The sequence below is a fragment of the Malania oleifera genome, chromosome 3 (genome assembly GCF_029873635.1).
Source record: "Malania oleifera isolate guangnan ecotype guangnan chromosome 3, ASM2987363v1, whole genome shotgun sequence".
Lineage (NCBI taxonomy): Eukaryota > Viridiplantae > Streptophyta > Magnoliopsida > Santalales > Ximeniaceae > Malania > Malania oleifera.
Window position 1 is genome coordinate 51,572,624 of NC_080419.1, and position 13,878 is coordinate 51,586,501.

General features: G+C 37.0%; 1 protein-coding gene across 1 annotated transcript in view; it reads left to right on the top strand.

Annotated features, from left to right (window-relative positions):
• LOC131151618 (uncharacterized) overlaps window positions 1–13,455 on the top strand; it is an 87,878-nt gene extending 74,423 nt beyond the window's left edge. The window contains exons 14-16 of the mRNA XM_058102886.1: window positions 9,417–9,622; window positions 10,938–11,088; window positions 12,582–13,455. Coding sequence (XP_057958869.1) covers window positions 9,417–9,622; window positions 10,938–11,088; window positions 12,582–12,779 — 555 coding nt within the window. The 3' untranslated portion in view covers window positions 12,780–13,455. The remainder of the gene's footprint in view (window positions 1–9,416; window positions 9,623–10,937; window positions 11,089–12,581) is intronic.
• Window positions 13,456–13,878: the final 423 nt, after the last annotated feature.

Below are 13,878 nucleotides of genomic sequence, written 5' to 3' on the forward strand. Positions count from 1 at the left end.
GTCCTTGGTTTAGGAAATTCAGATTTCAAAATTGTCTTATTGTGATGAGGTTCATGGAGAGAATAATTTTGGAAAATTAGTATCTATCAAGATTTGATTCTAGTAGAGTGTTTTTTGCTGAGATTTCTGGATGAAGGTGAGGCATCAGGCTGGTGGAGGGTTCTTGCAAAATTGATAAAATATCAAAAGCTCAAGGTAAAATCCATGAGAGACATCTGAAATGTAGAAATTGTGGGTCTTTTGATATCATGGAATCTGAAATCAGGGCTAGGTATTTCAGAGAAGGAAGTTATTGTTCCTTTGCAGTGACATTCAAGACTGCAAGACACTCGGATGTGGAGAGGGTTTAGCTGGAATGTGGAGAGTGTTTGGCTGGAAATTTTTGCACAAGGGAGATGATTGCCTGAGAGTTCGGTTGGAGGGACAGATTTGTTGCCTGCAATCTCGGGGGAGTTTCAATTTCGATTCTCCAGAGATTTGCTGGAGAATAGAGGGAATTCTGATTCACATATAGGACAGCTGGGGCCGGAGTTCATAGTATTGGGCCATTGAATATTGGGCTTGCAGCAGTTTGTCCATTTAGTGTGAATAAGGGTATTGGGATTAATGTTTCTAGGCCTACTAGATGAAGGTTAAAAGGGGAATGCTGGGGGTAAAAACACTTGATTTGGGCTGTGAAATCTGCCCTCAATAGCATATGTTATGGGAAGACATGCAGAGAGACTGATAACTTGGTGTGAAAATTGTAAAGTGTGGTGGAAGTTCTTGAAATTGGAAGCCAAAATTTTGTGAATGAAAATAGATCTCCTTTGTCTACTGATTTGCTGAAGGGCGATGGGAGTTGTGAAGTTTGGCAGTGTCAAGATGTTCAAATGACTGTGTTCGAAAATGCTGGGGAAGTGCCAGTTTGCAATAATGTGATTTCTATTGATGCTAATTCAAAACCTAATCAGGAAATTCAGTTTAATCTGCTGAAAGTTTAGGGATAGGAAGTGATGCAGGAGGATGATGATCATGAGTCTTCCTTGACCTGAAACATTGTTGATGAGGATGATGATGATTATGACAGCATGTGTAATTCAGAAAGGGCCTTTTGTTGGGCTAGTTGATGAAAATTTTTGATTTTGGAGATGATTATGTAAATAAGAACCACTTTAAATAAGGAGCTTTGAGCTCAGATATTGTGGAACTGGGGAATTATGATATCTTTAAGCAAATAGGTGACACTGAACTCTGGTGGAATCTCTGAGAATGCAAAGGTTGGTGTTCGCTATTTAAAGGAAATTGATGGCCATCAAAATGTTATAATTTGTGAAGGATCTTTGGCCATTGTTACTTTTACCCCAAATTCATCTTCTAATTCACATTTGACTCCTGTTTCACATTCAGTTTCATCACATTCTGTTATTGCTGTGCCCGAGGGTAATGAGTTGAGGGGTTTGGATAAATCTCTAATGGTATCTCCTTTACTTAAGGGATTTTTGATTTGTATTCTTCCCATCCCAAGATGTGAACATGATTTGCTGAACTATACTTTGTGCCACTGGAAAATAACATTATCATTGTCCATTATCTATAAAAGCGCTCTGACTTATAGCGATAGTGTCCTCCATAACAGTAATCAATCTTCTAGATAGCACAATAGCCAAGATGTTATAAAAACTAGTAGCCAAACTAATTGGTCTAAAGTCCTTGACCTTAACAGCACCTTCTTTTTCGGGCACCAAGGTGATAAAAGTAGAATTCATACTCCTACAAATCCTCAAATTTTTTTTGGGGTGGGGGGGTGGGGAAAGGTTAGAGGGTTTGGCAAAGGCGTAATATTGTTAAAATATGAGGTTAATGAGTTGGAATGTTATCCGTTCGGGTGATTTTAAGAAAAGGAGATTGATTAGGGAAGTTGTGGTCAGATATTCTTCAGAGGTTCTATTGTTTCAGGAAACTAAGTTAAGAATGTGTTCATGGGGGTATTATTAGGGAAACTTGGCCCAGTAGAGGTAAAAAATGTGCTTTTTTATCTTCTAAAAAGGCTCTTGGAGGTATTTTGCTCATTTAGGACACTACGGTTGCTATAGTAGTGGGGGGTAGGGGCAGTGGTGGTTTACTACTGCGTTTGTTCTCCATAGGCCTAATTTTATATCTCAATTTTGGGAGGAAATGGGGGTTGTTGTTTTCCTGGAGGTGGTAGGGGAGACTTTAATGTTGGGAGATTCCTGAAAAAGGGGGTGGGAGGTTTTCATATTGTTTGCTGTTCTTTGATTTCTTTATTAGAGTGGGTGTTTGAGAGATATTCAACTGCAGAATGCTTTGTTCACTTCGTCTTGTTTTGTGGTGATTGGGAAGATGAATTTCCGAAACTGTCTCAAACGGTTTTGTTTAGGCCTGTTTTGGATCATTTTTCCTATTTTTCTGGAGTCTAGAAAGGTTAGGTGGGGTCTTACTCCTTTTTAGCTTGAAAGTACGTGGCTGGATCATTAGTCTTTTCTCTATTCGGTAAGGGAATCCTGGAGTGAGGAGGTTGATTGGGGTTGGGAGGTTTTCGGTTTGTGAGAATGCTCAAAAATTTTTAGTGTTGAAGAAGTTGATGTGGAGGTTTTTGGAGATAATAGAATGAAGAAAAATAGTGTTTTGGACGAATTGGATTTGTTGCACAGGAAAGATGAGGAAAGGATGATTTTGTTGGATGAGGAGGTACAAGATCACAGATTTAAAAAATGAATTATAGAAGTTATATTTAGGAAGGGAGGAGTTGGGAGGCAAAAGACAATATATCTGGGTTAGGGTGGGTGATCGTGATCCCACATTCTTTCATAGCTTGGCTTAGGGTAAGGGAGGAAGGAGTGTTATTAAGAAGTTGGAGGTGAGGGAAGGAGAGGTTATTTCTGATCCTGGTGTGGTAATTAGTGAGTCTGCGGATTTTTTTATTTTTTATTTTTTTTGCTGATATTTATTTAAAGGAGGATGGAAGATGGAGGAAGGCCAATGATAAAGGGCCTGGAGTAGAATACTGTATCTTTGGATCAGCAGTCTTGGTTAGATAGACCTTTTGAAGAAAATAAGATTAGGTAGGCAGCGTTTGAGATGGATAGGGAGAAGGCTCTAGGTCTGGACGGTTTTAATATGGCCTTTTTCAAGTTTGCTGGGGTCTGATTAGAGCGGGTTAATGAAGATAATTAGACGTTAATCACTTTGGTGCCTACGTGAATCTATTCATGTTGCTGATTTTCGGCCTATTAGCATATAAAATTATTGATGAGGTGCTTGTGAATAGGCTGAGTTTTGTAACAGGTAATACAATTTTCTAGGCTCAAAGTGCTTTTCTGGGAGGACAAGCAGATTGTGGATGCTATTTTAGAGGCTAATGGGGTTGTCTAGGATATGCATAGAAATAATACAAGTGTTGTGCTTAAATTGGATTTTGAAAAGGCTTATGATTGAGTCATTTGGAATTTTCCAAATATGGTTTTGAAGAGGAAAGGTTTTGGGTCCAGTTGGAGGACTTGGATGGGGGGATGTTTGTCCAATGCCTCTTTTTCTATTACTATCAATGGGGAGCTGAAAACCTAGTTTACAGCTTTGAGGGGTGTTAGGCAAGAAGATCTGTTGTTTCCATTTTTGTTTGTCTTGGTTGTTGATTTTTGAATAGAATGATAGATAGGGCAGTTGACAAAGGGCTTGTGATAGGTATTGGGGTGAGTAGCTAGAGGTTAATAGTGTCTCACCTTTAGTTTGCTAATCACACTATCCTTAAATGTGCTTGTTTAAGGTTAAAAGTTAGTTTAGAGAAAAATGGGATAGCAGGTATAATTTTGGGAAATGATACATCTTTGTAGTTGGGTTCTTTAGTGGGTGTGTTATTCTTGATTGGCCTTCGATGTACTTGTGAGTTCCTTTAGATGGTAATCCTGAGTCCATGGGTTTTTGGGCTCCTGTGGTAGAGAAAGTGGTTTAGCGTTTGGAAGGTTGGAAGGGCGCTCTTTATTTTTTAGGTGGTCAGTTTATTATTATCAGTATTGTCTTTCTAGCATACCTCATTATCTTTTATCCATTTTTGAAGTTCCTAGAGGGCAGGCCTTGGATAAGGATGCTCCTTTGTGGCCGATTGGTCATGGGGTCGAGCCCAAGGAAATAACCTCTCTACATAAAAGCTGGTGTAAGGTTGCATACATTGTGACGACCCCCCACCCCAGTCCCCTACCATCACAAAGTGGGGAGTCTTGTGGCTGGGGGACGCCTTCTCTTTTTTTTGAAGTTCTACTGGTAGTTTGGACTATTGAGAGAATAATGGGACTGTAGATACCCCAAATTGTCTGGGGCTTTATATAACCAAAACAAAATAAACAAAATTTTATTTCATAAAAATACAAATACAAATACAAAAAAAAATACAGGGAAAATGAAAATACAAGAAATCAAATTGTACATAAAAAAAAAAAGGAAAAAAATTAAAAATGGAAGTGGGCTAGTAAATCTTCAATCTACAGCAAATTTGAACCTGCTAAGAAAGAGAAAAGAGAAAATTAGACGTGCAAAGAAATCAGAATTAAAGATGATTGGCAGGTTGATTGAGCAAACCAATGATTAACTTTGTGATTTGATTGAGCAATCAAATTTGTTTGGTTAATCAAATTGTATGCAAATCATTCTGAAAGTCCTATAAATGGAGGAACATTTACACTGGGAAAGGCACAGAGAAATTCGTACAGTGAGAAACACAGAAATTTCATAGAGTGAGAAATAGACAGTGAGATGCACACAATGAATTAGTTTGAGGAGGTCATTCAAGTAGTTTCAGGGAGAGAATCAAAGCAAATTCTGATTGAAAGCTCCAGGAAACTGTTGGAGAAGTTGCTGAATTCAGAAGTTTTGGAAGGTTCTAAAAAGTTAGGATTTGGGATTGCAGACAGAATCAGAGGACAAACTGACGTAAGCTTGAAGATTGAAGGAGCTGAAGACTAAGGTCAGCTTCTGTTTTTGTGTTATAATTTTAAAATTGTTTTTCTTAATTTGTTTTTGAACTCAAAAATCCGGATCCAACGCAGCAGCTTGGATCCGATCCAATGGATCTTATTCTTTGACTGGATCCATCCATTGACCCAATTCACTGAACCTGTGTTGACCTGACCTATGTGATTGGAGGATTCACAAACCCAAGAGCCAGATTCAATTTGGATCTGGGTCCATTAGTATTGGAGCCAAAACCCGAAATCCAAAGTGGTTAGGTCCAAATTCAAATTCAAAGCCCAATAATGGGCCAGTGCCCAAATTAGTTTTGTAAAAAAAAAAAAAACCAACCCCAAAGCCCAATTAGCTCAGCCCAATAGTGGGCTGGAGCCCAAATTAATTTTTGATAAGTCAAGCCGAAAGCCCAAGTTGGCTTAGCCCAACAGTGGGCTAGAGCCCAAAAAATTAACCAAAACCCAATAGTGGGTTGGAGCTCCAAGCACTCAGTTAATCCAAAGCCAAATAGAGGCCCAAATCCATCTTCAAGACCAAACAGGGGGGCGTAGGTCAGTCCAGAACCAAACAGAACTTAAAAGGCTCAGAGAATTCTGTTTGGTTCAATAGAAAATAAAGGAAAAGCAAGAATAAAAGGGATTCTGGTGTGGCACTGGAGATTCAAGGATATCCATTTCCTTTGTGTAAGATCAAGCCTGCAAAATAAATAAACAAAATGAATGAAAATTTGAAAGAGAGATGAAGAAAAAAGTGCATTAAATTTACAAGAAAATGAGAAAAAACAAGTGAAATTGAAAATAAAATCAAAGAAAGAACGAGGAGAGAAAGAAAAGAAAATACAGGGAAAGGGTGAGAAGAATAGAGAGAGAAATAAATCTGAGGGGAGAGAGAAGAAAGGGTTAGAGAAGAATAGAGAAAGAAAGAAATTCGAGGGGACACAGAAAGAAAGTTGAGAGAAGAGAGAGAGAAAGAAAACCGAGGAGAAAGAGGAGAGAGAAAATACAGAGAGAAGAGAGAGAGAGAGAGAGAGAGAATTCGCAGAGGAGAGAGAAAGAACATAGGAGAAATGAGAGGACAGAGAAAAATGGCTTTTATATTTAAGAGTAATGGGACATGTGTCACCTTTGCATGGTGACACGTGTTGCATTTTGGGCCAAGTATTTTAGGGGTGACGTGACTTAATCTTAGCCGTCCAATTTGTGTTTTCTTTGGACGGTTAGATCGCTGCCACGTCAGTGATCCATATCAAATGATCTGAGTCACTCGGATGATGCCATGTGGTAGGGTGACATCACTGCTATAGTGAAAATTTTTTTTTTTTAAAAGTAAATAAAAAAAATGTGACATGTCACCACTATGGGTGAACACATGGCTCCCACTATCCTGAATTGTTTAACCTGGTTCAGATTGGTTGAACTGGTCTATTTTCTTGAAGCATTTTTTTTAAAAAAATATTTATTATTTATTAAAATTTTTAATTAGTTTTCTTGTATTATTTAATTGGAAAAAAATAATTAAAAAATCATAAAAATTAGGGAAAAATCAGAAAAAAATTAGGAAAAATATTTTTGAAGTCAGGAAAAATATTTTGAGTTATTTTGGCCCAACTTTTTAAAAAATGCAAAATGAAAAAACCAAAAAATGAGGAAAAGCCTTTAAAAATCTTAGAAAATTTTAGAAAAGAGTTGAAAATTTTCAAAAAAATTCTACAAAATTTTGAAAAATCGAAAAATGTTTTTAAAGATACTTTTTGCTTAAATTTTGATGACTTAATTTTTGTGTGCGCGTGTCCCAATAATTTTAAAAAGGATAAAAAGGTATTTCAGACCTCACCTATACTAGCTCTGAGAGGGGGTTTATGTAGCAAAATCCTCTTGTTTGGAGTTCTTATTAGACATTTCTAATTGCACTTTGATTTTCATTATCATTTTAAATTTTATTTATTTATTTATTTGTTTATTTATTCATTTATTTATTTTGTTTATTTTAAAGGAGTTAATTAAAGACCATTCGATTCAATTAGGAATAATTCATAATTACTTAGATACTGTTCGTAGAACGGGTGTGTAGGGGGTGCTTGTACCTTCTCCTCGTGTAACTGTGCTCCTGATTCTAACTCTAGTGAAAGCAGACTAGACTGCTGGTTCCTTGACCTAGGCATAGTCTAGAGATCAATCAATGAGTAGTAATTAGGTGATTTAACCACACCAAATTAAATAACAAGTTAGTGATGACTCCATAAAGTTTTCAATATTATTATTCTGCACAATTTCAGACCCTTCTTTGGGACGTTGTGATAGCTTGGCGACTTCGCTAGGGACTTAGAGAGTCAAACCATTTGTTATGAATTATCCCAACTATGAACTTAATGGTCTTTCGATTGCTCCACGATGTTTTGTTTCTAAATATGAATTGTAGTGTACCTGTGAATATTTTGCTTGTATATATAATTCTTATACGTTTAACTCTTGTATATTTGGAATAGATGGATGATCATGTGCAGCGTTTAATGATATGTGGGGTTAAAGGGATAGGCTTTTAAAATTTATGTGAGCTCGCACATTTTCACGAACCTCCTACCTGGGCTTTACCTTTTAGGAGTAGATAGGGGTGTAGTACCGTTAGCTCTCATGAGCAAAGGTCTTTGGGGGCGCGTGAACCACTCTGCTCAGTTTGAACTTTGTTCAAGCCCATTGGGTAAGGATACGAGACAAGCTGGGAACTTTTTGTTGATAGGGAATAGAGCTTGAACCACACATATTTTAAACTTTAGTTTCCTCCCTTAGAATAAAGTCTTGGTGAAAACCTGTAAGTGATAAATCTACCTGGGGTTGGGTTCCATGTTGGATCTGATTGAGTTCTTTTGTGTGATGTCCTACATTTTGCATCCATATTAAGCATTCATACTACTTTTTCAAGATTCTGGAAAGGCCTGATTTAACCCATGGATAGCTCAGTAATGGTATACAATGAAGAAGAAGTTGCAGTACAATTATATTCTGAAAGACAACAAAGTCATCGGGGAGGTAGTCTAAGCAGAGAAGCTAGAGTGATGTTGCCAGCTCGGGTCAAGATGGATACCTGGTCAAATTCTTTAAAGGAGCTAAAAACCATTTGGGTAGGGTGGACGCCTAAGGTTTTTTCAGTTGTACGATCATATCGGATTCTTGCTGCATATACTAGTGAACCTAGAAATGACGACTGTATTGATAGAGTTTTGGAATCCTTCGTATTGTTGTTTCACTTTGGAGGGAATGGATATGGCTCCGACTATTGAGGAATAAACATCGCTGCTGCACTTGATGAGGCTTCAAACACCATATCGGATGTATAGACATAATTCAAAATGACCTTCAGAAGGGAGCTATACAAAGCAACAGGGGTCGAAGTTAAGAGGGTAAATCGGCATATTGGAAAAAAGGAAAGAAAAATCACTTTGGGATGCTTGAAGACCTTGATAGAGGGGGGGGGGGGGGGGGAGGAAGTCCACATAAACGTATTGGCCCTTGCTATCTATGGTTTGGTAAGAATTGGGAGTCATTGAACAAGCTTCGATTTCTTTCGTGGTCCGAGTTCAGGATGGAATAAACCTAGTGCTTGGTACTTTGGCAAAGAACATTTCATTCCCTCAACACTTGTAGGATGAAGGGGAGAGGTAGATTGATGTGCTGTGTTCCATTGCTTTACGTCAGTATAGAAAATTGGGATGGGTAATTGGTTGCACTTTCATTTTTGGGTAGATCCTTGGGTGGGGATTCTACTCTTCTTGTGATGTTTCCTCATTTGTGTCATCGTTCTTCATTACATAATGGCCCATTTCTTCTTTTTTGCTTCCTAGTGGAGGGGAACTTTTTGTAGGATTTCCATGTTGTAGATCTTTGAATGATAGAGGTGGTGGAGCTTGCGTACTTTTTAGTTTGTTGGATGGTTGCCATCCTACCAATAGAGAGGATGTGAGGAAATAGATATGCTGGATTCCCCTGGAGAATTTTCTTGCAATTATTTCATTGAGTTTTTTATCTAAGTGAATGTCCTTTTCATTGTATCATATCATTTGGAAGGCCAAAGTCCCCTCTAAAATTAAGACTTTTATTTGGTTGGTTGTTCTTGAGTTAATGCCAACAATCTGTTGCAGAGTAGGATGCCTTCTATGGCATTATCTCCGGATATGTTTTCTTTGTTTTGATAGTTCTGAATCTGCTTCTCTCTCTCTTTTTTGCATGATATAAAGAAGCAGATTAAGATGTAGGCATTCCCGGAAGATTCTAGGTGAACAAAAAATTATGCAGTTTCACATTTATCAAATGTTAAACAACTCAACTTTAATGTCCTCTGTATTTTACTACTTATGTCTTTGCTGTGCTTTACTATCTAGGTTGTACTGTATTCATGGCATCAAAAGAAAATCTAGTTTGTATTTTGTTCATTACTATTTAGTTTCTTTGTCTGTCTTTCAGGTACATATTGCTGATGGAGTCCAATTTGTTAGAGAAGCTGCAAATTTTGTGACAGCTGATGTTGTGACTGGCTCTGGAGATGCGGATGCTTTCCGCAATGCAAATTCTCCTTCTCCCAGTGGAATTTGCACCGTGTCCCTTGCTGACAGCCAAGCAGCATGTAAAATTGACGTACTTGTTATTGATGTGGACTCTTCAGATTCTAGGTAAATGTAGCTAAGAAAAAATTTTGTAAATGCACATTTTTGTTAGTGCAGAGCATGGTTTTGAAGAACGATTGTGACCGAAATTTCAGGGCTTCAAAATTACAAAAAATTTAATGGAAATTTTGATATTGATGTCAATTTTAGAAAATGATGGAAGTTAGTAGTAGAACATAGAATTTATTTATGAAACTTGAGAAATTTTTAATAGATATAATGAACTAAAATTATGTAAATAAAATACTTTGATGACAAGAATTTCGTGTATAAAGTGATATCTATAATAGATAATACAATAATCATATTAAACATATTCATATAATATAAATGAAATCCATTAATCAGTGAAATATTAGTGATGCAAATTCAAATATTTTTTACATAAAATGTTGTACCTAATATATAAGTTCATTTTTGCATAAAATTTCAAAAATTGAAAGTTATCATCCAATATCCTTCTTGTAAAAAGCTGTATTCTCAATAAAACAGAAGATTTATGTTGCATTTTGGAGCATGGATTTCGGACCTTGGATTTGGATTGGGATGGATTTGGAGAAATTTCAATACAATTTTATGACATCTTATGAGTCCCCCCCCCTCCCCCACCCTCTCTTTTACCTCAACTTCCCCATTTTAAAAGTGAAAGCTGGGTATAATGGTTGTTGTAAACAACTATTTAAAAGCCAACTTTTAGCCTTTGAGGAATTTGTAAAAAGGTATGAATTTGAAGCTTTCACAAGTTAAAAGCCAACTTTTTCTTTCTCAACCAAATTATTTTATTTCATTGTTGTCTTTATTTTTTTCCCAAATATTACAAAAATTATCAATGCATTGATTGCATTTCCTAAAAATATATATCCATTTTAATCATTTTAAATTTTTTTAGGCACTTCACAACTTTTTTACCAAATACTCGTAATTTGCTTTTTCTTTCAAACTATTTCAATGGGGGCTGAACAAATTTTACAGCAATCTCAGTCAGCTCCTCATCAGTTCCTTTTCAGAAGTTGCTCTCCGAAAGCCACAGCAGGGACTGAACTAAACCTTATAATTTCAAATGGGTTTTGAATGTTAATTTTCAATTTCAAGGAAATTCTATTCCATACTCAAATATTTTCTTGACTTTGATAATTTTGGATGATTCATGGAAATTTCAGACAGAAATTTTTTAGATGGGAATTGACTGCTGTTTCATTTTTGAGGGATGGTGGCAAGAAAAAATTTTGAAGGAAATTCTGACAATTTCATCCGAATTTAAGGCCATGGGGTACTGCAGTTATTTAATTTATATATTTATATTTTTTGGTTGGTTGTGCAGCTCTGGAATGACCTGTCCTGCAGCAGATTTTGTGGCTGAGACTTTTCTTTTGGCTGTAAAAGATGCCATTTCTCCGCAGGGTCTCTTTATTATTAATCTGGTCTCAAGGTCCCCAGCCATCAAGGATACAGTTGTTTCAAGGCTAAAAGCAGTGAGTGCAGAGAAGTAACTTGTATTATCACTAACCAAATAATATTTTCACAATTCATACAGGTTTGGCTAAAGGTTCTCTCTGGCTGTTGTCACAGGATCTAAGTTCACACAGCATGTCTTGACACTATGATGGCACCAAGTCTCACTTAGTTAAGCCGATGGCACATAATCTAAGCTTGTTGGCTATTCCTGGCTTCCTGCTTGTGTATGTGAAGAAGTACGACATACACAAGGCAACAATTTACAGTTGCAACACCTCCCAACCTAGCTCTTATTCAAAATGAAAAATTGTACTTCCATTACATGTGCAGGAACACCGTGCACGAATTCCCTCTCTCTAGTGTCCTATGCCACCCACATGTTATATTAATACAATTGACATCCCCAACTGTGTAAGGTCTACAAACCCCAACTGCCTAGGTTTTGCTGGATTTGCCCACAAGGCATAATCAGCTATGTTCACAATTATGTGGCTAGAAACTTTATCAAATGTCAACCCACGAGTTAACCCTTCAAACAAGCCTGTATGTCAGCCTTGTAAGGAAAACTGCCAAGTAACTGCTTTACCTGGTCAACTTGTCAACACTACACCCTTGACATTGACACTGTCCAAAGCCTGCTGGTCAACAACTTGTGTCATGCATGTTTTTCGCTTAATTATGACTTATCCCACATACAAGCATGCACCATATGTGAGGCACTTGACATACCTGAGTTAACCATCCAATCATATCAACTGAAGCCAACGACTATAGCAACCTTGTCAAAGACCATGGCCCCAACCATGTCCATCTCTGACTGTGTTGAGTAAGCAACTTTGCATCTGTGTGCTCCCTCAGCAACATAGATTATCAATTCACTGAATGTCAAGGTAACCCAAGATAGGCTATTTCGTGTTTTTGCCTTGGCATGTGAGTTGCCCACACCACGTGCCTTAGCAACGTCAAGATAATCAAGGGTCTGACAGCTGTTCACTTCCCTTAGCTGTGCTTGGACGTACTGATAAAAAATTAATTTCTGTGTCTTGCAGTCGTAGATATGGCCCTAGATAGGCTTGTGTAACAAACCCTGATGTGTCAGGGTTCAGCAGTTTTATTTTGTTCATGCTCTTGCTGACATGTGTAATGCCAGCTGTGACATAAATTTGCTTTCACAATGATGAGTCACAGCAGTAATCATCTCACAGAATTTTGCTGAGTCATTCTTTCTGAGATCAAGCATAGTATAACAGATAACTTCATTTAATTGCCCTGTTGGAATGATCAAAATATGTTTGTCAACTGTTAAGGTGTTAAAACTAATTGTTAAGGCACTTGGAATTTTACATGATGTATTTATTGGTTGCCCCTTGCATGTACATGGGTTATAGAACCTGTTGATTTCTGCAATTTCTCTGCTTGGTATGTGAGTTAATTTCCAATTGGATTTACAGCTCTCCAAAAGTTGGCAGGATTGAATTCTAATTTGCTGTTTGTCTTTAATTATATTTAGGTATTCAGCCACCTCTACTGCCTTGAACTTGAGGAAGATGTAAATGTTGTTCTCTTTGCTCTCCATACCGAGGTTCCCCTTGGGGAGGATCAATTTGCAGAAGCAGCTCATCAGCTTGAGAAACTACTGAAGTTCAACCAGCCAGAGAGATGCCACAGCATTATTGCTGCTGCAAAGAAGATAAAATGTTTGAAGTGAATATATCCATTCCTGCCTTGTTCAACTTTCCCTATTGAGATTTTTGCTAGTTTCCTTCGATTTTTGGTGAAGAAAGTGGGAGATCCTAAGGCTCTGCCAGTCGCATGTCCTGAAAAGGCGTTGTCTGCAGTTTGTCATTGGTTTGAATATGAGTAGGCATTTAGTACAGCCGATGAGCGCAGTTTGTCAACGCGACTACGTTTGGTTTTTAGCGCAGTTTCAGTTGCCAATGAGCTGCAATGTGGAGGTGAATTGCAAGGTGGAAAGATGCTTTAAAAAAAGGAGAGAAAAAAACAGGTGAATTGGATTATGTTTGTAGCTGCCACATTACCCTTGTCAACCATGGTTACGGACTGTGGCATATATTGGTTGTCCATGTTTTTCCTCCCCTGATTGTCCTGTATGCACATGGCTGTGACCTTCAGCATATTGTCTTAATTATAATCAGGCAAGCATGTGATCCTCAGCTGCTTTTGGCTTGCCCCTTGTATAGGTTTATAACTATTATTGTCTGAAAAAAAAATACGTAAAAAAGCAGTGGCTGCGGAGCCGGCCTATCTGTCTGCTTTCAGGTAGTCATGGACTGGACAATTTTTTTGGTCAATAGTCTTGGATGAGCCTGTGAGAAGTAAGAACATGCATTGGCATTATGTGTTTAATGATTTGACTTGTTAAAGCTTTAGGTTTGCCCATTTTAACATTTTATTTTAACTTGTTAAATCGGTTTAAATTATTCTTGCCTCGTGTACTTAATAGTTGGTGGTCACCTCTTAGTGCAAAATTCACTCATCTTTTGAACTTTTTAACACTTACACAATGCAGAGATTCTCTCCTTGGTGACAATTTTTTTCATTTTAAAATAAATAGTTTAATATAAATAATAGAATAGTGAGGATGATAAAATATAAAAAATTAAGTTTAACTAAAATTAATATGTAAATACGTTATAACCTACTAGCAATTAATTTCTAACTAAAATTATATTATATTTTGTTTTTTAATATCTTTAAATGCTCCAAAAAATTTAATAAAATCAGAGAATAGAGAAATATTTTTAACTAAATTATAAAAATAGACAAATAATATGTTAATTGTTATA